The sequence below is a fragment of the Epinephelus fuscoguttatus genome, linkage group LG9 (genome assembly GCF_011397635.1).
Source record: "Epinephelus fuscoguttatus linkage group LG9, E.fuscoguttatus.final_Chr_v1".
Taxonomy (NCBI): Eukaryota; Metazoa; Chordata; class Actinopteri; order Perciformes; family Serranidae; genus Epinephelus; species Epinephelus fuscoguttatus.
Window position 1 is genome coordinate 32,387,974 of NC_064760.1, and position 25,350 is coordinate 32,413,323.

The window sequence follows — 25,350 nt, forward strand, 5'->3', positions numbered from 1 at the left end:
CATGTTCATTTACTGGTCTGAGATCAGCTCTTTCGTTCTAACTGTGGATCTATTCTGAGGTCAGTCCTAACTCTACTGGCCTTTAGCCAGAGAGCTACGTCTTTAGAAAGTCTTTCCCTGAGTAAGACTACAAATTTCAGTGCTAGCAAATGAATCTGTTTGTGGTCAGTAGGTATTTGGCTAATGGGAGGCAAAGCCCACCACACCCATTTCCCCTCTAGTCTGCTCCAATTCTTTTGTTCCCCTCCCGTCCCCACGACAACCACACTGACTTCCTGCTTCCTCCCAGGCCTTCCAGCCACAAAGCGCCCTAAAAATAAATCGCTGGACTTTTCCTGAACGCAGTTTTGTCACCATTGTTCAGACATCAGCTGTTTATTCGTTCAGCTCAATTTGGCTATTGGTGTAAAGGAAAGTCAGTGGGTCAGGGCATAGAGGATTTTAAGAAATATTATTAGATGAATTAGATATAAGAAAGGTAGGTCATGCCAAGTGGGGTGGGGGAATTAGGGTTAAAGACATCACAACTGGTATCACAACATTCCTAGACCTAGGAGAAATATTCTGACTCATTCATGGCATAGCCATGGGACCAGTAAAATGAATTATTATTTAATGTTAAACCAGTGCAATATCTGTGTGTTCTGGAGAGTGCAGAACAAGATGAATCTGTTCTTTATGACAGCCCTTAGTGAGTCTGCATAACATTGTGAATTTTTAGCAAGGAAAGAGAAGAAGTCTTTGTATAAACACTGCCAGAATTTAGGGTATATAAAGTCTCTTGTGGAATAAAAACAGGCTTTTGAAGACAAGCTTGCAGAGGAGAAACATAAAATATGGAGCTAACTCAATACACTTCTCACCTGTTTTCCATAGTTCTGTGACAGAAACTTGGTCATTACTATGCCACTTTGATAACGGTATTTTATTAGGTAAGGGAAAGTGGATTAACTGTGGCATTAATGGCTCAAAGCATTTATCACAGAGAACTATAATTCAACACACTGCCCCTGTACCGCTATTAATATCCAAATTTTATTGGAACCACTGGGCGTACCTGTCAGTGTTGGTTGATGGAGCACGGTTGATTCACCAATTCCGACCAAGTGTTATGGCAAACGAATGGTGCAACATTTTTTGGAAAGACTGTAACTAGCTGCTATCTAGCCAGGTTGAGGTTTTCAAATGTAAACATCAGTAAACATCAAGGAAAGATGGATAAGTATGGGCACCAGCCATTGTATACTTTGGAAATTAACTGAACAACCTCTGTGCTGCATCAGTTACTAGGATATCAGAGATATCAGGAGCTGTAAAATCCTTTGATTCACTGAAAACCTAGCTAAATCCTGGATGGCGCCATTCAACCAGGTGACTCTTTCTATTTGCCGACCTGACAGAGCACAGGATTCTGGTGAGAGAAGGAGAGGAGTTAAGTGCTTTACAGTGAATAAGGACTGGTGTGACGGTGAAAATGAGAGGTGTTGTCCCTGTCCTGCTTAGGGTTTTCACCACATACATTCAGAGGCAGCAGCAGTGAGTTGCTGCCCATATTTGGAAGGAGTGACCATTCGGCCGTCTTGTTGAGGTCGGGATGTGCAGACAGTTAAATCATTCCACAGCCAGAAACCGTGAACAATTATAAAGCAGCAGCCAACAATGTAAGAAGATGCAAAAAACTACTAAATTACAGTGCATAAGTTAAAGGAGCTGATGGAATCACATTTCACTGGAGTTTCACCTTCCATGTGACAAAAAAATGACTGATTGATTGATATTACTTTGTCATTTAACTGCTAAGCAAGTTAGCATTTGCACTTTATTTAGCAAACATTAGCCAGCAGACGTTCTACATTAATTGGAATATAGAACTGCTAACGTTAGTAGGAAATAATCCTTGTCAAGGTGTAAAAGACACAAACAGGGAGCTGCAGTGTAGGTGAGTGATGGCAAATGTTAGAGCCTCGCTAGCTTAATCGTTGAGAATTAATCACCAGAATAATAATCACAGCCATTAATAAATTGATCTGGTTATAATTGCAGTCTGGTCAGTAATAGTAATAAGAGGCCTGATCTGCCCCTTCTGGTCATGTATCATGATGTGGCTTGGAGCAAACAGGGACTTGAGTTGAGCTATACAGCTGACAGACAGACCCATGATCTCTTTCGAGACCAATAACCAGGAAAATAAATGGGCACATTTAAATAGAGAACGTCAGTCAACATCACACAATGTGTGTTTTTTTTATCTGGTGGAAGGACTTTTCAGTCACAGATGAAACAACAAAGATATGATGGATCATTGTGTGAATTGCCATGCCCCACCCCACTGACTCTAATAGAACTAGCACTAAAGACTGGCTCCAATGCAAAATTCAAATGCTGTCACTCACATCATGTCTTTTCCTTCCTTTATATTTTCCCTGATTCCATGTGAATGCAGCATTAGCCTTGAGGACGCTGAAACTTTGATTCTACGCTCACACTGAAGCTGAGAATCGAGGCCAAGTCACTGCACTTGGCCAAGAAATAGAAGATATAAGTGAAATAAGAGATTTAAATTATTAATCCATGAGTTTTAGAGGTGCTGGTAAGTGATTTTGTTCCTCTTGGACAGAGCCAGGTTAGCTCTTTGTCCCTGTTTCCAGTGTTTATGCTAAGCTAAGCTAACTGGCTACTGACTGAAGCTTCATATCTATACTACAGACATGAGAGCTGTATAAATATAATTTTTTTCTGGGCAAGAAAGTGTATATTCAATATATCTTTAAAAAAAGAGGTATATAATCGGATTATGTGCATTATTATTCCACTTCTACTGCAGTGAATTTTATTCACTAATTAGATTTAGGCAACATGTAAATGTATTTGGCCCTCTTCTTCTCTGACCAGTGGGCTCAACCTCATTTGAACACGTTGCGTCCCTCAAATATCCATTAAGACTGACAACCTGAAATCCCTAAAGCTCCCCACTCTTCAGTGAAGGTGTAGTCAGTCTGAGATTTCTCTAAAATTTCCCATAGAGGGGAAACAGTGCCTGTGCTAAAAGACACTGTAACAAGCTCCCCAAAGACAGCATTGTAGCTTTTTACCAACTGCAACAAAAAGGAAGCATTAAGGAACACTGCTGAAAATACAGACTGTTATTTATTTTACTTTCTGTTCAGCATCAGTGCCAGTGTGTACTTAATTAAAGCCCTACGATTGGTCATTTCAGAGCCCAGCTGTGGTGTGAGGGATAAAATCAAATGACCTATGCTTGGATTTGGTTGGTTGCCTCAGCCAGCACTGCTTTACTGTGCTGGTTGTACTGAGCGTGCTCGCTAGTGTCATCATTCATCAGAGCACTGTCAGCCACCTGCGGCCCCAAACTCTGGGAGGTAAGAGCAGTAGTGTCTTCCCATCCTTCCTGAGTTTTCTAGCTGCTGCATTTGCATGTCGTGTTTATTGGATATTTGCACTGTGTCTCTTTGCGAGCAGGGTATATTTAGATTTTTATTGTAATAATTTTGCTAACGCTAGTCAAATCATCTGAGAGGTTGGTAATAAACAGCCTACTCACCTATTCTAATAAACCATCATTCCCACTGTAACTCACTATAAAAGTGGCTTGGTTAAGAATATCTACAGCTCCACCTGTCCTCCGAGCTAAAACGATTTTACATTCTCACTGCCTCCACGCCACAAGAGTTCAAAAGCAGAACATCGGATTGAAATGCAAAACTCTGCAGTGAAACGATATTTGGGTGCAGGGTTGTTTGGCATTCTGTGTTTCTCAGCACCTTACTGCTTGTTGATAGGTCAATTCCTGCCATCAAAGACTTTATAGACTCCACCTGACATATTGCTGTCCTGTAGAACATTCGCTAACAAACTTCCAAAATCTAAAATATATGACTGCACACAGGCATGGATGCACATAGAAACTTGCATGCTCTCATACTCACACACACATCCCAAGCCGCAAGAAGCAGGTGTTTTCACATGCCTGGAGGGAAGAATGAGATGGAGTGAATAGTGGGGAGGTGAGGTGAGGTAGCAAAGAAACGACAGTGGGGGAGAGAAAACTTGATCTGAGGAGAGGGGAAAAGAGAGATGGAAGTGATGAGGGGAGGGGATGACGAGCTCTGAGGTCAGGAAGAAAGGGAGGCGGATGGAGAGGGGGAATGAGGGAGAAGTACAAGGAGCAAGGGGGTTGCATAATACAAGTATGTGATGAAGGGTTTTCTCTGACGCTGCATGTGGTGTAGCAGGGAGCCAGGGAGGTCAGAGGCAGAAAGTTAAGCTAAATAATGTACACAAGAAGTGGCAGCTGCCAGAAAAATCCAGCCCATCTTTCACAGAGCCCTGCAGGATACATTCTAACTAGCAGAACACCGTACAGGTAGTTAGCTTTTGTCTCATTATTTTAGGACCGGGACAAAGTGACCAGGGTCAGAACTACATATTCTATTCAGGGCACAAATACTCAATTACCGTATATTTAAGTCACAGCAGTTGCCTAGTTTTAAATGTACAAAAATAACATGTTTCATAACATATTCTGTCTAAAATTCATTGTCCATTTAAAGGATGATTGTCTGAGCTCATACAAAAGTCCCGAGTTATCACAGTAAATATTACATATTAGTGTGATGCCTATTTAAGTAAATATAAAATATACTCAAATATGGAGAAGTACTTAAACAATCTTCAGCCATAGACCAGCAATATTACTGGATATTAGAAAAAAGTTATTTCTGCCATTGTAGAAGCAACAGGTCACCGGTTGGTTGACAGTGAAAGTACTGAAAATGATGCACGTGTATATTATTTGTGGGAAATTTTAAGGCAGGCTGAGTTGGCACCGTTTTAAAACAACAGACAATTTATGCAAAACACACATGATCCCCTAGACAACAGCCTGCAGATATTAGCCTGTATGTTGACAAAACAGCAAGCTGACAACCCCTAATCAGGTCTGAATAATGTATTGGCACCATGGGTGAGTGTAAATATTCCACTGCCTAGTTTTGTCTGTTTTTGCCCCCAATGTCACTGTTGATTACATCTGTAAAACGTTTTTAGCGATTATGAGAGCTGACCATGAATATAATAGCAATGTGCATAGCAATGGCCAAATTATGTTTAATAGAATATTCATTTTAAATGTAAGTAATATTAAATGTAAGTTTATTGTGAGTAGGAATAAACAAAACATTATCTTTTGTGGCTGACAATAATCTTTGGTTTTCAATTCAACACTGACAAACCTGCACACAGCATAGTATAAAATGAAAGGGGGAAGTTAACCAAGGTTCTGCTGGGGACCAAGCCTGCTTAACTGTTACTGGGGCTTAGGAAGGGCTAATTAGGTTACTGGCATAAGTCTTGAGCAAGAGAGAGAACGATGCAGTGTCAAAAATGTTAAGTATTTTGTGCGTTTTTTCCAACCTCCGCAGCTGAAGCTGAATTATTATTATGATTGTACTAACATCAAGTCACGTCAGTTTAATTTATACAGCCCCCAAACAAAAATTTGCCCAATTGCTTGCAAGCATATATGAAGAACATGCATGTGAGAGGACACTGAGCAACCTCCAGGTGCCCCTAAATACTGGCAGGGCCTGGGTCACATGACCTCCTCTCTACAGAGCAATGATTGGTAGAGAGGGAAGGAGAAATGACATTGTAACGAGACATTAAAATATCCAATTCTAGGCTATTATAGTCGGGTGAAGAAAATGGCTACAGTGAAAGCTATCAGTGGAATTAATACATAAAAATCTCCCTGTGAAAGGCACCAGTAACACATTTTAGCCTGTGGGGTGTCTGCTCCAAGATGGGCCTGTCAGATAATAAGGGATCATCACATTACCCAACACAAGGTGACATTCTTCTGTGTTGACTTAAGACCAGAAAAAGTCTCTCTCCCCAATATGCACCTGTCAAATAGCCATGAAAATAAACAGCGTATTACGCAAACAGCAGGAGCTCATGACTGTGGGTAAAATCACCTGAGCAGCCTGGGAAAACGATCACAAATGATACAACTGATGCTGGATAACAAGCACCGGAGTGCCTAAGGCCTTAAATAGTCTCATAACCAAAAAAAAAAATCACTGCATGTTGTGACACTGCTGAAGCCATCCACCAATATATCCCCACTGTCCTACTGTGGCAGTGGCATTCCATAGTTAGGAGTGATGATGGAAGGGTAGAAATACTGGCCCTGATGAGGTATAAAACAGAACATGCTCCCAAGACAGCACAAACACAAATCCGCACATGCACAGGCACGCATGATCTGACAAAATACACAGCATAACATGGAGATACTGTAAAACAGGATACACCAGTGAGTAAGAGAATTAACACACAGCACTGTTCCTCAGTCCCTGGGAACATGCAGCCATCTGAAATAAAAGTGGAAATGGCTTTTGTAAGGAGCAAAGGAAACCCTCTCAACAGTTATATAAGAGAAAATGCCCTGAGCCTATCTGTCTGTCTCTGCAACACACACAAATACACACACACCCCACATAAGCATGGAGTCACACGCCTATGCATACAACAACAACAACAACAACAACAACAACACACACACCTGACAGGCAGAAACCCATTCTTTGGAAGAAACAGCCTAGGGAGGCTCTGACACAACCACCTGCTCAGATTCAGTCAGCGGCACTACTATTTATTAGAGCCCACTGCATCCTACAAAACAGTATTAGCTGGTGGCTGCAGTAAGTCACAGCGGATACCTGCCTGTACCTTGGCAGGGGAACGATGTTGAATGAACACTGATAAAGGATTCTAAGTCGCCTGTGGCTCAGAGTGCAGACTGCACATGCATGCAGTTATTTTGAGGAAGACCTATTCCTGTGGTTTGTCTTCGGCTCTAAAATAAAGCCCGGGGTGAAACAAATGCCACACATTCACAGTGTGTTTGACTGAGATATCACTGGCCGGTTCTATTCATTCCTTACCAAATAATGAAGTCGTCAATGCAATGACTCACACACCCTGACAGATGAATTCTGAATACATCAGGAGAGCACGTGAAGAGTATGTGTGTGTCAGAGTGAAGAGGGTGTATCACAGGCGCTGAGGCCTCGGAGGCAGATACAAACAGAGTCTATGTGGTCAAATTAACATATGAGCACTGGTGCTCCCCACATGCGTATAAAAGTGCGTGCATAAGTAGTTGTCCTTTTTCATCACTGCCCCACTGTTTGCCCAACTAGCCACTGCCTGCTGACTCATGCGTTCATAATAAATAGATAGCATTGCATAATGTGATTATGACCAGACAGACCTAGGTTAGCCCAAACTTAATCATATAAGATTTCTCTTGAAACTCCTAATCTGCATGAAGCCCTTAATAAGACAGTCCCCTTTTCTGACAAGTTGACAGCAGAGCTTCGGGCACAGCATTAGTAACACACAGGAAACTGTCCTCTCATCTGCATAGGAATTAACAAAGACTGCCATTGCTAAGTGTTTGAGAGAGGAGAGGAGAGGAGAGGAGAGGAGAGGAGAGGAGAGGAGAGGAGAGGAGAGGAGAAAGAGGGCAGTGACTGGGGGAGAAATCCATTTAAATGAAAGGGAGAAGAGAGGCGTCAGCATTAGCAGTTAATCCACTGCAGTGAGAATGCTTTCTCTCTGCCTGCGGCCTCTAGGCTCCAGCAGTCATCCTAACAGGAAGACTGTATACGCTGCACTGTATCACAAACAACAGATCTGATTCTGACACGAGATCCATACCATATAAACAATGCATGACTTACCAGAAATAAGACAGCGACACACAGATTTAATGTTGAAGCATCATCCATCCGTGAGACTGCACTCCAGCTGCGTTACCATGTTATGTCATATTGTGCATATACAGTATATATAATTATATACAGTATATATATATATATATATATGCCACCTCTATGCTCAAGATGCAGTCATAAATCCCAGCATTTGAGCCCGCTACAAATGAACTTCCCTTGCCATTCAAACACACATACAAGGCATTTCCAGTGTTATGAGTCCACGTTCCCTACCCCAGGGGAGGGCCACGACACAAAAGTGCACATACAAAGGGAGCATCTCTCTTCCCCTCTCTGTTTCTCTCCCACCCCTTTTTCTCTCTCTCACCCACACACTTTCTCTATTTAGCTCACACTTAAAAAGGCTGCCTAAAGATAGAAGCAAGAAGATGAACAGGAGCCAGCGAGTGTCATGGCAACAACGTGCAGTGGCTCACAAACACTATTTAGACCAACAAGAAAAAAGTTATAATCAAAGCTTAAATGCAGTAGTATTACTTCATCAAAAACACAGTTTACTAAATTTCAATGCCAGAGACGTGCCAGGACCAAAAGCCCGGGGCTCAGTATTCAGCGGCTGAGCAGACAGCATCTCTCATGAAAATGGACTGCTTATTGTACTGCAAATGTTGTGGTTAATCCTTACTGACTCCTTGTAAATAGTTTGAATTTGAGTCTAGTGTAGAAAATATGAGTTCTACCCACACAGTTTAACAGCACTGTGCACACACTCATTCTTAAATGACACTGAACATTTTTTTCTTATGTATTATGGAGGTAAAATACTCTTCTGGTACTAAATGCTGATGAATATGCATTTAAGATTTTGAATGAACCATGCTATAAAACATTTGGCATGTTGCTCTTCACTCCATGAAAGACGGAAAACAAGTCGATGAAAGCTTTCACGTGGGACTAAGCAGAGATTCAATTTAGTATGATCAAACAATAATGTAAATCGTGCTGAGCCCTATGCATTGCAGTTCTGTAGGTATAGATGTTGGACACAGCCCCAGAAATGTTCACTACCCCGTCAGGATGTTTCAGAAAAACTCTGCATCTCCTTCCAGTAGAATCCCCCTGAGGCCACTTGCACATCAAAGCACCAATTCTGAAATGCCTGGTTTCACTTCCTGAGTAGTACGGCTCCGACGTACTCTGAAGCTAATTTTACACAACTGACAAAGACACGTTAACACTTCCTGTAGATTTCAGCACACCAGGTATAGGAAAACTATTCAATGTCATTCCTCTTTCTGCATTTGTCTGCATGCGCTCTAGTAAGATTTAAAAAACATCTGAAATTCTGGGTGTCAAATTCAGGATGAGTAATGGCCTAAGAGCACTAGATGACATTAATCCACGTGGCCACCATCTTCATGGATTAATTCCTTCATTATGTGATGAAACATTAACCAGTGCTCTGTTATCTCTATATTAACAGTATTTATCAGTCATACTCCTACTCTATTATACGTCTGATTATCTCATCTACATCTGCTCGTATATGAGACAGGCGAACATACTATGACACGTATGTGTGTGTACACAGGTAGTCAATGTCATACATATAGTGGCCACAATACTTATTAGAAATCAGTACATAGTGTTTTTTCATCAATCACTTTAAAGGCCTTCATAGCTTGACAGAAAGAAGAGTAGTGACAATCTGTATTCATGTGCATGTGTTTATGAGGGCGTGTGTTCGACTTACAATGTTGACCTGCAGTGGCTCTGAACCAGGTCTTAACAGTCTCCTCCTCCTGCAGCTGCCAGAGCCTCCAGACCGCAAACGCACTGATGACGTCTGAGTCATGTCTAGGGGACAGATGTGTGCAGACAGACAGGCAAACAGATGATCAATTTAACAAACACACATTAATCAACAGTCTGCATATTAATGTCAAATAAAAAAATATGCAATGGTACCTGATTGAGGCAGGAGCAGTGCCAAGGCTGTGAGAGTGCTGGGGGGTAGCGGCATGGAGCGGCACCGCTGGATAGTTATCTTTAGTGGGGGCTCTAACGGTGACACACCCAGGGGGCGAGACAAGGCCTAGAGGGTACTGAGTAGTTAGGGCATCTCCTATATTCCATACAGTTACTTTGATGCACACATCCCCCTGACCTTCACGTTAAAACAATTTTTCCTTACTGCCTTGTCCCCCTTTTTTGCAGTGAATTAAAGTATTTCACATCCAGCAAGCAGTCTATTCTGGTGCATTGGTTGGTGTGCATGCCCTGAAGCAAACCATGAGAGACTATACATCATGCCAACTGGGCAGTCTCTCAGGTTAAGATGAACTGACTCTGAGTTAGGGCAATGAGAGGTAGAGCTTATGGGAGCGATGAGGCAGAAAATTGGCGACAGAGAAAGACTGAGAGTGAGGGAGAGAGAAAGAGAAGCCACAAAGAAAGAAAGGAGAAAGAAAGAGTGAGAGAGGGAGAGAAAAAGAGGGAGGAGGGGGTGAGCTGAGGGAAAAGCAGAATCCAGAAATACAGGCCTCTATAAATGGGGCAGAGCATGCATGCATTGTTGCAACTAACAGTGAGTGGTGTATAAATACTGGGTTAGTACTGGACTGCCCTTCAAAGTCTGTAGTGTGTGTTTGATTCATTATGGGCTTGGGCTAAATTTATCAGTGAGTTGGTAGAGACTGCTAGTGAGACTCTGACCTCCAACTTTAATTTTTTCAGCATCAATGTGATGTATTTATGTCTACTGTATATACATCATTTACTCAGTATTAATGTGTATTTACGTATGTGTGGGACTGCCTATTTGTCATCCTCATCTCAATGTTTGTATATTTACTCCCAGTAAAATAATGCATGAATGCCTGTGTCTGTATTTGACATCTTACTCTGTGGTGTAGCTCCGTGGATTGCATCTCCCTAGTAACACTGGTCTCTATGACAGAGCAAGGCCTGGAGCGAGCAGCCGTCCGTCTCTGCCTCGGAGATTGTTGTATGGTGGGTGCAGGCCTGCGTCTCCGCCGGCATAGCGAGCCAACCTCACTATAATGGTGGAAGAGATCTCGGTCTGGGTTGGGCCTCCACAGGTCCAGGACAGCTGAGGCCGGGCGAGGACGATGGCGCAGCGGCTTGTGAGGTACAGAGGTCTTCTCTGTGCTAGAGTGGGGCATGGCTGAGCACGGCTGTCTTACACCGCAGCCTGTCTGGTTGGCAATCTGCTCACACAGCTGTGATTGGCACAGATACTCAGCAATTTGGCCCAGATAAAGGTGCAACAATGCATTTCTTGTGTTGGGAATTGGGAGGGATGTCTCTAAAGATTCAACAAAATATACCTCATTTCATTTCAAAAGATTCTACTAGCCATGAGCTCATATTCCTAATTGCAGTGGATCAGTAGCTATCCACAAGTGCCAAGAAAGCCCCTGAATGGCAGTTAAACTTCAGAGTAGAAAAAAATACAATAGACAGGTGGATTTAATGTGTAAACAGAGGGTGATTAGGGAGGAGGATTTTCCTGGTGCCATCATTTTTCCTAAATTAGTGTAGGACTGCACATTAACACCCTTCCCAAAACACAGATTCCCACAGCCCTTGCATAATAAACCCCTATGAAAGTGTGCTGAGTATTGAGATGTCACATCTGATTTTGTCATTGGGAGTTAGGGCTAACATGTCCTGACTCGTTGGTGTGACTAGAAGGGGGATGACTAATGCCTTCACTGGAGTGAGACGGGAAGGGTGCCGTCATGAAGCGCAGACGTCACAGAGCTCTTGGGCTACTGCAGTCGCACATGGCCAGCTTTATGGGAAATAGGGTTTCCTTGCATGCTACACAAGGCTGGCTAAGCTTGAAAGGAAAAACTATTATGATGTTGTCCACCGTTGTAATTACTGACTGTTTCCTCCTCTCTCCAACAGATGGGGCAAAAGGACAACTGTAGAGTAGGTGCCCGATGCATGTCCTCACAGGCTGGTGTCTTGAATGTTTTTGTTTCTCCCTGACAGTTAATGAACCACACCTAGGACTTATATTAAGAAGAAATGAGTAACAGCTCTGGTGCTATTTACAGTCGGTTTGTTGTTGATGATTTTAAGAAGCAAAAGAATGGCCATGGTTAACAGTTACATAAATGATACTTTGAGCATTTATGCAGTAATTACATGTTGCATGCTTTTGGCGATGTTAATGATGTGGAAAAAAGCCTGCAATGGAATGTGGTTATGGCATAAATGTGAGACACATTACACATAAAAATGCTGTTCTCTTAAAACAACTCAGTGGTTTAGCAACACAAATTATCGACTTCATTAACAAATGGATTTATTAAAATTCAGAGGCTGGTAATTAGCACAGCTCATTTTGTATCTGAAGTCACATACCTTGAATATTTCCTCTGTGGAATCTGATCCTGGTACGCTATTGGTTGTGCTCTCTTTATCACCTTGTTGTGATTGGACATTCACTTCCTGTATCTGGGGGGGTTCAGGTGGAGCATCCCTGGAATTCTGCTCATTTCCTGTCTGTCCCTCTACCTTTTCCACTTGACAGAGACAGTTTAATGGATCTGTTTCAACCTCTGCTTCTGTTTTAGTCTCTGTTGTTGGACCTGAAACAGGGACATGATTTTCTACTATGGCTGTGGATCTGTGGTTTGTCTCTCTGTCTATATGTTTGTTTGTGCCCTCAGAACTCTGAAGGCCATTGACAGCTCGAGATCCTGAACATGGCCTAAAGGCTTGCAGGACCACCTTAGGGGATCGTCCACCTGTCACAGGTGCTGGAGCCTCACTGTCAAGGCTACTAGATTGTGAGGATTTAGCGGTCACTGGTGATGATGGAATAGGCTTGGATGTTGGTAGTCCTTCACTGTGGAGTGTCAGGGATACACTGTGAATGTTGTCCACTGTGGGCGGTGGGGCCCGTGGAGAGCTCATCGGTGTCCTCTCTCCCTCTGGAGGAGAGAAGGAATGGGATGTCGTCCTCCATTTTCTAGCTGTCTCTGCTACACTGTTGAAAAATTTGAACAGACCACCAAAGTGCCCCTTGGTGTCAGACTGTTTTGGGGGCAGTGGTTGAAAGTCCCTGACACTCTCAAAGTCTACAGAACCATAGTCTGAGTCCATGGTTTTGTCCAAAGAGTGAAGCTCAGAGTCAAAGCTCCTCTCTGAATAGACAGGGTTGGCCTTCCCCAACAGGGAAATCCTCCTCAGGTAACTCCACACATCTTTGTGCCTCCTTCCTCTACGCTGGTGGGTGCCTGGGCTACCTTTAATGCTAGGCTCTTCACAGCCTGCAGCTGTTTTGTTACAGTTGGATGAGTTGTTCTGGCTTCTTTTAGTATAGCACACTCTTTCTGGTGGTTTACAACCATTCTGAGTCACAGCCTCTCCCAATACAGTGGGCTGGTGGCCGTCTATAGGAGCTGTGAGGTCGATGTCTTCAAATGAGCAGTCAAATTCTGCTGTGTGGCCAGCATACGAGTGCCTCTTGCCACGGTGCCTAAGTGTGCTCCTACTGGACTGCTGAGGAGTGCCAATGTCGCGGCAGAAAGATTCCTCATCCACCAAGGAGCTGCTGAACTTGGCAGTAGACAATTTTCCCGATTTCCCTCTAAACACAGAGGGGGATTTAAGCTTCTTGAAGGAGCGAACTTTGTCAGCAAACGAGAGTTTAGGGATGGAAGCTTCCCCTGGCAGGATCATGGAGTGGGGTCTGCGCTCCAGCTCTGCGACAGCTCTCTTTCGGTTCAAGATCTTCCAGATGCCCCCTGTGGCACGGGGCCTCCGGTTGACCTCCTGTCTGTCCTTGACAGGGGTCTGAGAAGAGGCAGCCTGGGTCTCCCCCTGCCCCTCTGCAGGCCCTGGCCCAGTCTCCTGAATATAAACACTGCTGGTCTCATTCTCCACATCCAGAGAAACATTAAACACTCGGTTGACAAACCCATTAGGGTTGTTGCTCACAGGGGCAGGGCTGTCTGTCTGTTCCATCCTCTCTCATTCTACAGTGTCAGCTATCAGCTCCAATGGACATCATGTCTCGGGCCTCTCTCTCTCAAACACCTGGAGGAACAAAACCACATTTTTATTCAGTAGTTTGACATTAAACTGACTGCCTCATCCTTTCATATCATGCTCATTCTGTCTTGTTCTGTCTGTTTGTCTGTCTCTAGATGTTTGCCATAAATGCCTAATAGATTATAATAAAAAATCTCAGTGGAGGGTCAGCTGTATTTTACCTACGTAGGAGGTCAAATGTTCAGGAATAATAGTAGTGCTTCTTAACCAGTAAAACACAGTGAGCGCAGCGGAGGTCTCATTTTGTGATTCTCAGACAAGGGCTTTTGTATGGTGAGTCAACAGCCACAAACACCCCCCCCCATATTCGGTCCATAATATCCAAAGTAATTATTTGAGACACAGTCCCCCGTCCACCATTTAAACCAGGAGGCTGTGTTGTCATGGAAACACTCACTACAGAGATGTCTGGTTATTTCAGGCCTGCTCCGGCTGTGACATCATCACAGCTCAGATAAGCTCCTTCTGAGGAGGAAGATGCTCGGCAAGTGCTACACTACTACATGTTAATTATCCCCATTTCATAATCCCTTTAATGTATGGAAGCATCTGGTGTAATTGGGGCCTCCAGCATGGGCTCTTTGTTGTTACATGAGATCATCACCAAAGATGTGGCTGGCCTTTTCGCAGAATGTCACAATTTAATTAGCAGGCTTTTTTTTAACTGATAAGCTTTTTAAGAGTATTATTGAGTTACTGTGCTGTCACTCAAAAAATGTAAAAATGTCAGTTTACAAGGACAGTCTCCTGTCAGACACATTAGGACGCACTTATTTTAGCATTTAAATATACAATATAACGTCTCTTTACTTGAATATCAGTTATTCTGATTATTTTATTCACCTGTTGTACGGTCTGCTTGGTTATAATGACATACACTACTAAAATACACATGAAAAACAACATTTTCTGTCCTTTTTGACCATAATTCAGTGATAAACTGTCACAAAACTCACAGTGAATTGCATCTCTGTCTCCATCTTCAACTGACAGTTCCTAACGTTAGCTAGCAGTGACAGGTTAACGTTATGTTGGGCTGGGCGGTTAAGAGTTATGTCTTATTTTAAAAATGGCGTCAATAAATGTTAAAGTTACAGCAAGTTTCCGAATATGAATAAAATATTTTGTGAAATTGCTTCATAATTTGGTTTAGCGTGAGTTAACAAAACTGTTAGCCGGTCAACTAACTCCAAAAAACTTGTTTATCAAGTTACACCCGCGAAAAACAAACCGTGTCTCCCGTCGCCACTTTAAATGTATCCGTTAAAGCTTTTCACTTACCCGCAGAAAACTTCCCCCGGTTTAAATGGGCATCGTCGCTGCCGTCCGTGGAGCCAATAATGAAAACGCCGCCTTTCAAACGTATCCAGTGTATTTGACGGGCTCAACTTATATCCATGAGTAAGGCTGAAGTTATGTTGCGGGCAGCGACTCCTTCTTCGTAGTTCTCATGTGTTGTTGTCTCTTTGCCTGTAAACTTCGTCAGCTATCATCAAACTGAGAGAAACTCCCCGAGTTAGCGACAGACCGGTGAACTCTTGCCCTGTAAGCTCCTGCAGACGCCGACACTCTGATTTGTGATAAAGCTCTCACGCAGACAGGGCAGCACACACACACACACACACACACACACACACACACACACACCAACACACCCTAAACGCACCCATACACACAGGCACGCACACACACACACACACACACACACACACACACACACACACACACACACATAGCTACACACTCTGAAACACATGAAAATTGTACTTAATTATGTCTGTTTTGGGCTAATAGCACATTTAGTACTTATATTATATTATAATGGAATGCTTTACTGAGCTTTTACTGTAATCCTGTTTTTATCCCTCACTTCATTCAAGTCCAGAACTATTTTCATATTTACTATAGCTATATTTCTGTGTATCCCTAGAGTTCCTTCCATCCTGTCTGCTTGATGGATTTATAAGGAGGCACTTATAGTTTTTTAAAGGAACATCAGTGAAAACAAGTGATTGACTGAACTCTGGTCTCACTAGCTGATCCTCCTTTGGGATTTGCGTTGAATGTGAAAATCCTTCTATTGAAAATGCACAATGGGGAGAGGGAGCTCAGGAGGGGGGGAAACCGAAGGAATTCACAAAAACTAAACAGCTCCGTAGCCGTGAAAGAGGAGATGGTGGAAGAAGGGTGCCTAAATTTAAACATTTCCTCTTTGTCCTGTTTTGGGCCCATTGTCATTGACATGGCGTTCTCCCTTCTGCACAGGAAGGAGTGGATCTGACATCAACGCTCTCAGGCTGACAATGCCAGGAAGTCTGTCTGACTGTATGTAAATATCTCTATGTGTCCATGCTTCCCTTGCTTGCCCGAGGAGCCGCTCTCCTCTCCCTGGCCCTCTCCCCGGAGCAGCTTTTGAGCACTTGAGGGTGTAGTAGTAATAGTAGCAGCGTAGTGATTTAGATGCTACACTTCCCCCATAAGTCATCCACAATCTGTCACTGTGAATTACAGCAACCTCATCTTCATGTGACCTCTTCTCTGATGTAGCATCTTTACCTCACGGCTTCATATGTGGACCTAATGGGCTCCTTTTTTATTTCTGGACGTACAGAACAACATATTTGTCTATTTCTGATTCATGTGTTTGCCTTTTCTCCTTTATTCATTTTTCCTCAGAGTTTTGCGTCGACTTACGGTTTGTTACTCTCCTTCACTTCCCTCACTTCTTTCCTCCCTCCCCTTACTCACTCACTTCCTCAGAACCCCAAGCCATCTTCCTGTTGTCCCCTCCCGCCACAGAAGACATCCTGGCTCAAACAGACCGAATGTTTCGGCTTATACAGAAATTAAACTAACTTATCTTTAGAATATAACTCCATCCAAACAGCACTTTGTATGAATGACGGAAAGTATGAGAGGAAAAGAGAAAGAGAGTGATGGATGGATGGAGGCAGACAGATTAGAGATTTCGACTTTCCACCAGCTGGGCCTGAGTCTGAAATGATAAGTCTTGTTGATGTTTGGCGAGCTGTGTACATTACAGCGAGTTTACTTTGTTGCCTATTTACCGTGAGTGTTGAACACTCTGAACAGAGCCCTTTGAAATGATGTCATCGGCTTCTCATTTTTCAGAACAATCGACCTCTTCCTCCTCTTCCTATGACACAGTCCCCACTGGTGGGGTTTGGTGGAGATTACTGGAGACAAACACTTGCTGAGTTTGGGCCCAGCTGTAATTATTTCGCCAGTCTTTGTCAAAGCAGCTGAGTGAAAACAGGCTGCCATGAAAAAGCCGGCCAGACAGGGAGGGCAAGGGGGGGCGCAGATATGTTGTGATATCAAATGAAAGGCTTAGTAAAGCCTGGGAACTGGATTCGGGAGGTGTAACTCGTGTGAGAACAGCTGGGCGTTCAGTCACATTTTGTTTCCAGTGCAGGTGTTTGGTAACATTGAGGCTAAAACACTGAATGCCCTTAGATGGGGAGATTACTGAGTTAGAGGAGATGCTGATGACGCTGTGAGCAATGTATACACTGTGGCTCCTTATACACACCGGCATCTTAAAGTGGCACACTGCCACACACACCCACACACACACACACACACACACACAGAGATTAACATTTCTGCCCACTTCTGGTATAAAATATGCCCAGGTAGTAGTTGCCTCCAGTGGTAGAAGAGAGTTTGAATTACACTGACATTCCTGACATTCCCTCTGCTCTGACCTGCATACTTCCTTGGCCTGGCTGCACATGGCACTATCCCTACACCACACACACACACACACACACACACACACACACACACATAAGTCCATCCCAGCAGTTCACAGATACTTTGATCTTTACTGCAATCAGTTTGGGATAATCAATCAGTTTGGGCCCTCTCCCACACATGCAGACGTACCAGCTCACATGGCACACACATGGGCCGCTGGAATGTTAACGTATAGAGAGGCCTGATGGCTGTTGGTGATGGGGATGGGGAAGGTCCCACTAAAGGACTTATCTAGCAGCCATCTGAGAGGGGAAGAGGGACGTACTGGAGAGAGTAAGAGAGGGACAGGACGAGGGGGGGAGTGTGTTTGTGTGTTTGTGTGTGGAGCATACAGCTGGGGGACTTTCAGCCATTATCAGGATGAATCTGAAAACAGGAAGGCGGGTTCCATTAAACAAGACGGGCGGAAGACAACCGCAGTTCTACTTCCTGTTTTAAAGCGAGGGAGGAAACCGCATATTTTTTAGGAATTCAAATCAGAATCAACACTCCGGAAAGAACATCTCTATATAAACAAATATGATGCTCTTGAGTTTGACAGAATTATGAGCACTGCTGGGTTCATTTTTGTAGTACTATGAGTTTTCTGTGAAGCCTATTTTATAAAGTTGTTGTTTTTTTGGCTTTCTTTTGTGCAAATGTTGCTGTCAAAAGTCAAAAGTGTGATCAGGCAGATGTTTATCCCAGTTCTGTATCTGAGTGATTGTTCATCTGCCTGTGTATCTTGCCTTACAGGCTCTGGGCTGAGCTGGACTTGGCTGTGTTTGTGGGTCAGCAGCAGTGAGAGAAAAGCAGCCCAGCATACAAAACAACATTTCCGCTCATCTTGGTGCTTCCACTTCTTCGGAGAGCAAAGTTGCTCAGTGGGAAAACCCCCAAGGGACAGGGTGATAAAGGGAGGGATCGCAGTCAGCAAGAGGAGGGATATTTAACTGAGGAGAAGAAAAGGAGATGAAACATTGCAGATCATCCTGTGTCTTCTCAGCACAATGTGTCAGTATCACTGTGCAGAGTTAAAGAGGTGAGATCTGAGGTGAGATAGTACACAATTAGTAGCGTGAGTGATAGTAAAGTGGCATTCCTCACACTGCTTCGTCATTAAGAGAGTTCTTTTAGGGTTGTCTTTTTTATCTCCTTGATGAATGCTGACCTCTGACCACATCGTTGTCTCTGGTCAGCGTCCTCTGCCCTGGTTAGGTTGTGAAAATAGTGGTTTGGGCAGACCCGTTTTTAATGGAGATGGAGCAATAGGCACATTATTAGGCCTATCAATTATAGCTGCATATAATCCCTCCCTCCATCCATCTCTATCTCTCTGTCCTCGCCGCAGCTCCTTTACCATGTCCTAGTTAGAGGCGGAGAGAAATGTACAGCGAGCTTCCCATTCCTTCTCTGCACATCCTGTCTTATCACCGAGAGAGGGAGCAAAAGAGGGAGTGTGGCTGACATTTTGTGAGTTTACATTGTGCCAGAAGCAAAACCAAATTATGTATTCACGCATATTCCAGACATAAATATTTCTCCAAAGCATTTATAGCTATGTATCTGGTAACCCTATGGTTAAAACATGACCTACAGTCTAATTCCTGTCTAAAATTCTGAAGCAGAAAAAAATGGAGCTGTTTAGTTGAAAGAAAATGTTATGTACGGCTATAATTCAAGCAATAATTGACTCGGCGTGTCATTTCCATTACCGTGGTCTTTTTATTTGAGTTATTTGAAATCATTAAAATATTTGAACACTGCTAACAGGGTTCAGCATTAAGCAGCAGGTTATGTGTGTGAGAAGAGATGAAAAGCAGACAGAGGGGTGAATGTGCTTAGCATTTTAGTTTTAAAAATGACTATTTGTATAAGTAAGTAGTATCTACTTTAATTTAATCCCAACTTTCATGTAAGCCTGTAATGTAGCAGAAGCGTAGCAGTCTTTATTGATATCATAGACCACCATGGAAACAAAGGGCGGCACTGTTAGCACTGTCGCCTCACAGCAAGAGGCTCCAGGTTCGAGCCAGCAGGCTGGCCCTTCTGTGTTGAGTTTGCATGTTCTCCCCATGTCACTGGGGGCTTTCTCTGGGTACTCTGGCTTCCTCCCACAGTCCAAAGACATGCAGGTTAGGTTGATTTGTGACTTTAAATTGCCCGTAGGTGTGAATGTGAGTTAGTCCTGTGTTATGCTTTGGTTTAACACAACACCTAGTTTGTGCTATATGCTATTTATAGTCAGTTTTATATTGCGTAATTTTGTTTTTCAAGTTTGTGCATGTCCATTTTGTCTTTCTTTCTTTCTTTCTTTCTTACAAGTGTCTCATGTATGACTTGTTTTATGACAGAATAAAACCAAACCAGCATTGTATGTGTTGTGCTCCTCTAAATGTGGACCCCTTCCAGTCACCCTAACATCCCAGCGTCCCTTCTTCACCTCAAACACACACACACTTAGATCCTCCCTGTTAGGGTGATGTAATGGCATGTAGAGGTTGTTAGATGTGCCAAATAGCCAAAAGCAAGACATACACTCAAGTGAAGAGAGACATCTAGAGGAACCAGCTGAAACTGTTGTCTTCTCTTCTTCACTATCAGGATGTAAATTGCTTTTTCTCCTCCTTATCCTCTTTAAATACAAAATACGCATTTTTTACAGAGAAGGCTGGCACTTGCTGAAACATGCTGTCACTCTACAAGTTAAAGTTGTCTGTGAAACTTCCTGTGCACCGATCTGCAGTTATAGATCTCTGCCACACGATGGCACTGTGGCTCTTTCAAAGGACACTGCACACATCTTGCCAGTGGAATAGTGGATTACAAGACAATCCTTTATTATTAAAAATCAGATATAGCGTACGTTTGAGAATATTGTCTATTTCAGGAGTAATACCACACACTCAAATCCAGGTTTCAGGGGAATCTGGCTGATAGAGTGAAACCGGAGGAGTTGATCTAAAATGATGAAATGAAATTGACCAAATTTGCTATGAGGATTTTAATTAACTAAGAGTTCCGAGGTGTAGTTCAGTCTCTCATTGAATTATTGGTTGCTGTTAGATAGGTTCAATAAGAAGCTGCTACCAAACTTGATAAAGAGCGGTGATTGTGTTCTGCACTGCTCTGCACCCGCATTTACGCAGCATTAATGACAGAGTTACCCTAAGGCTTCAGGCTCCTATTTCTGTAATGAGGGTGTAGTTACATGTGCAGTAACTCCATAGAAACAGCCCAGCCACATGTGTCACCAGGAATCCTCTCCGTTGGAATTCAGCCTTTAGCCGTGTGTCAATCAATGGAGCCATGGTCATACTGCTGAAGCTGTGACCACAGATACACTTTTTGAGAAAATGTGCCTCGGGCTAAAAAGTAATTTGGTGTGAAAGTAAAGAATTAGACCTCGGAGATGTGGCTAGCATTAAAGTTAGATGTGATTAAAGCTACAGGCATCGATTGGATCTCCGTTACAAGGTACCAAGCCTCGGGATGTGCTGCAGAATGGTGGAATCACTCTATTCAATTTCATGATTTTCCACTGTAACACTGTGAGATGATTTCATTTGCTTTACGCATTTGCAAAGAGGCTCAGCCAAAAAGAAAAAAAAATAGAAAAGAAAACGGCATGATCTCACACATTTGCTGGCCAGGTCCATAGTATCTGACGATGCCTAATTGATACGAGTTAGGTAATGGCTTGGTTTAAATTAAAAGCTACAAGTCAAGTGGAACTTTCTCATTTATTATTCAGTGAAGCACATCGTCCTTGCTTAAAGGCCTTAAGAGGCGAGATAAGAAGCTTTTTAATCTCTATATGGGAGACATACGTCTGTCTCAGCTCTCACTTCCAATCAGTCAAGACGAGGAGAAATCAGCGGAGACAATGTGTATTTGTGTGTGTGTTTATCCAATTTACCTGGGTGTACATTCAATTATTCATACGTGCTTATTGAGAGTATAGAGTCTGTGAGGGAAAAGAGGGATTCTGGTTATTAGGGGGAAAACTGTTGAAGAGGTTAGAGCCCAGCACTCCAAGCTGAAGCCACTTTCGCTTTCATGTTAGCAGCTGTCCAAGCCCAAAATGGCCAATTACCATCATTTCTCTGCTGGTGGTGGTAATGTTAGTGAGATAGTCAGGGAAAGAGTGAGAGTGAGAGAGAGTAATGCGGAGGGAACCGAGAGCAGATGAGGTAGAGGCAGCTGAGATAAGCCACAAAATAAAACCATATTTCAACAGCATGGAAATCAGACAACATCCACCATGACAGAAGGTGAATCCATCATCTGCAAAGGAAATAGATTCAATTAAATGGGTCCTTCTGGTGTGTGAATATACACAGAGATTGTTTTTATGGAAATAATAATTGTAATCGCAATGCCCCCTTTTCACATTGATTATGCAGTGTAAATAAGCAGAGAAACACGTAGTGGCAATGTATACAATGTATATAAATAAACATACATTATAAATATATCTGCACAAAGGAAGAAAAAAGATAAGGAAAGGAAGAGAAATGAAAGAGGAAAACGATCGTGTGGTATCTCTGCATATTCAAGTCTGTAAGCATGCATGTGTTATTATTATTGAGAGTGAGATGAAGACTGAGTTTCCCCCAGAGACTCCTCCACTGATCTGTGTCTCAGTGTCTCAGTCTGATCTTTGCCAGGAGGTAAATGCTGTTAGAGCTTGAAAGATTGCGTGCGCATTATTTCTTATGGGAAATATATGATATTCACTTAACAGCATGATGTTTTTATCATACTTTCTCAGAGCCTAAAAAGCTAATCAATCCGAGCCAATCAAAGTCACGAAACCGTGAGTGCTTGAGAAGTAAAGATCAGTGGATTATTGTCAACTCTTTCACTTTTTATAATACCTCAAGGAACACGTTGCTTTACAGGGGACAGGCAGTGCAGCTCATAATTTCCAAGAGACGACACAAACACAAACGGCTTCAACCACAGGCAGGGTCCAAGTGAAAGAGATGACATTTCTCAGCTAGGTTAGATGAAAGGACGCCTCGTGTCTTTTCATCAGGATTGATAATGCGGCGCACAGTATTACATGTAGGTGACTCTGGTTGCCACTGAAAAGGGATATAGAGTCTGTTTTCTGACCTTTCGTTCGACCGGCTGGACCCTACCAACAGATTGACATCAATATCAGACTGTCTTGTGTGACAGAAAAAGAAAGAGAAGCCATACCATTTTGTTGACAGAGTATGATTGGGGAGTTAAAGAGAACAGTGGCAGAGGGATTTAAAAACACCTGTATAGGAGAGTGATGATGCTGAGGCCAGAGGGCAAAGGCAAAGACTCGAATGATAATACTGTGTAACAAAAAAGAAAGCTCAAACCAGATGAAATATTTTCTTGCTGGTGGTTTAAAGGAGGAGACAGAAGCCGATCGTCCTTTACGGTCCAGCCTCAAGCTGAGGCCCTGTTTACTCCCATTTTAGTTTCTTGCACAAGAAGTAATCAAGCGCTCCTCACGCTGAGTTTATTTTCATTTGATTAATTCTAATGCGGCTTTGCCCAGTCTGTGATGATAACAATGAGGGTTGCATGTCTCACTGCCTCCATCTGTCCTACTAGAACATGTCTGGGAACACAACATCACCCGAACACCAGAACGGTTAATCTGCCTTATTTACTTCTCCCAATATGGCTGCTTTGTCACACACATCGTTTGTCCTCCAGGATAAATATTTCCCCAGCGTCGGTGCACACTAAATGTTGATTTACTCTCAGCCTGTTAAACTGGCCAATCTGCATATGGTGTGTTTGTGTTTTGTCAGGATGCATCCACTGTGACAATATATACTATAATTATCATCTAAGTGTGACAGCAGAGCTGGAATCCATTCATTGGTCTGCAGAGACCTGGGTGTGTGAACTGAGTTGTCATATTGTTGCTGTGTATTGAAGATGTCTAGTCTGACAAAGGGGTGATTTAATAGAAGAACAATTTAATGTTGTCTGATTCCATTGTAATGAACAAGATCTCGACTCATTTTGCTCTCCTCAAAGGGAGAGAAATAAGGGGGGAGTCAGAGGGAGAGTGAATAAGAAAGAGATGAAGATCTGATTCGTCGTCTAGCTATTTATGTTGCTGAAAGAAAGAGAATTTGGAGCAGGCCATTTAACTTAATGCTCTCTCTTCTTTGCTAACGGTCTGAAGATAATTAGTATTACTAATCAAAACACTTGTGTCTCCTCTCCCCTGGTGTGTCATCTTCCCCCAGGGCCATTGTAAACTGTCTATTGCTATGAAGGGCACTCAATTCCTTCTTTTATGTTTCCATTGGATATACATGAGCACAATCTAATGTATTTCCCATCTGCACTGTTTATTGTTGCTGTCGTAATGTCTTCAGCTCATTGTTTTTGTATGAGTCACCAAGCATCACATAAAAAACAACAACATATAAATCACCACATTTTCCTGGTTTGCATTCAAATATATCAACCGTCCTTAATTGGATAGATGCAAATTGGACAGAACCAAGTGTCTAGCATTAAAAGGACAACCATGCAATATAGTAAGTGATTAGCTGTCGTTGGCTCAATAATGTCCATTGCTGAAGACAGTTAATTAGCTGAGAATTGATGGACAGAAAATCTGCCTCCTATTTTGATAATTGGTGATCTACATAATTGACCACCAAAGATTTGTTTGCTTGTCTGTATAGGGGCTACAACTTTATATATTTTTATTATCAATTAATCAATATGTTTTTCAAATAACTGATTAAATCTTAAATGTCAGGAAATTGTGAAAAACGTCCATCATTAGAGCCCACAGTGGCGTCTTCAAATGGCTTCTCTTGTCCAGCCAACAGTCAAACCCCAAAGCTATTCAATTTATCATGATAAAACAGATATACCAAACCTCACATTTAAGTATAAACCAGAAAATGTTTGACATTTTGGATTCTTAAATGACTTAAATGATTGATATATTTCAAAGATGTTGGCAATGCATTTTCCACCAACTGACTTATTGATAAATTCGACTATTCGTTTCAGCTCTATCCCTAAATGGGTTTTCAATTCATGGTCGGACCAGGTGCATAAAGACATTACTTTCGGCTCAGGAGGCTCTGTGTTGTTTTTTTCTTAAAGACTTATTACTGAAGTCAACACAGGAAAAAGAGTTTACAGTCATGTTAGAAGCTCTGTCAGGCTGTACAGTGCACTGTGCAGTGCTTTGAACAGATGCTAGCATCTTGTTTCCACTTGTGTATACGGGGACGAGGCATCCGAAAGTCATTCGTTCCTATGAAAATCTCTGTGATATCTGACGTGCCTGCGAAACTCCTCCCCTCCGTAAATTTTGGTCTGGAATTTGCCTCGTTAAAAAAAAAAATGTAACTTTTGAAGTGAAGAGACGGCATGACAGTGTGCTAACGTAGCTAACAAGCTGCTAACTGGCTAACAGGCTATTTTCTTCATTCAGTTGCCTGTGTTGATCGTCAAGTCAGTTTGTATGATTAAAAAGAACTTGTTTGTCTAGTTTTAACACAGTGTGAATCTGAGTAATGTTATTCTGCAAAAATATGGTTATAAATTATATGCAGTCAGATTGTCAGTATGATTCTTTCAGCCATTCTTTCGTGTTTTTAATTGAATATTTCACAAAACATACCACATATCTTGCAGGCCAACATATTCATTTATTTGTTGCCGTGCGATGTTGGTCCTGTTTTTGTCCTGGTATTGCTCCAAGGGC

At 42.5% G+C, this 25,350-nt stretch overlaps 2 protein-coding genes across 5 annotated transcripts in view; both read right to left on the minus strand.

Moving 5' to 3' along the window:
• The window catches only part of LOC125894878 (rho guanine nucleotide exchange factor 9), a 49,655-nt gene extending 34,201 nt beyond the window's left edge, over positions 1 to 15,454 (minus strand). For 2 of the 4 annotated variants that reach the window (XM_049586531.1, XM_049586533.1), the window contains exons 1-5: positions 15,138 to 15,454; positions 12,162 to 13,841; positions 10,667 to 11,005; positions 9,732 to 9,858; positions 9,517 to 9,620 (exon numbers count right to left, since the gene is read on the minus strand). In XM_049586531.1, coding sequence (XP_049442488.1) covers positions 9,517 to 9,620; positions 9,732 to 9,858; positions 10,667 to 11,005; positions 12,162 to 13,769 — 2,178 coding nt within the window. In that variant the 5' untranslated portion in view covers positions 13,770 to 13,841; positions 15,138 to 15,454. The remainder of the gene's footprint in view (positions 1 to 9,516; positions 9,621 to 9,731; positions 9,859 to 10,666; positions 11,006 to 12,161; positions 13,842 to 15,137) is intronic. The other 2 variants (XM_049586532.1, XM_049586534.1) reach the window with 2 other exon arrangements.
• LOC125894881 (type-2 angiotensin II receptor-like) overlaps positions 1 to 25,350 on the minus strand; it is a 366,195-nt gene that overhangs the window by 16,946 nt on the left and 323,899 nt on the right. The window lies entirely within an intron of this gene.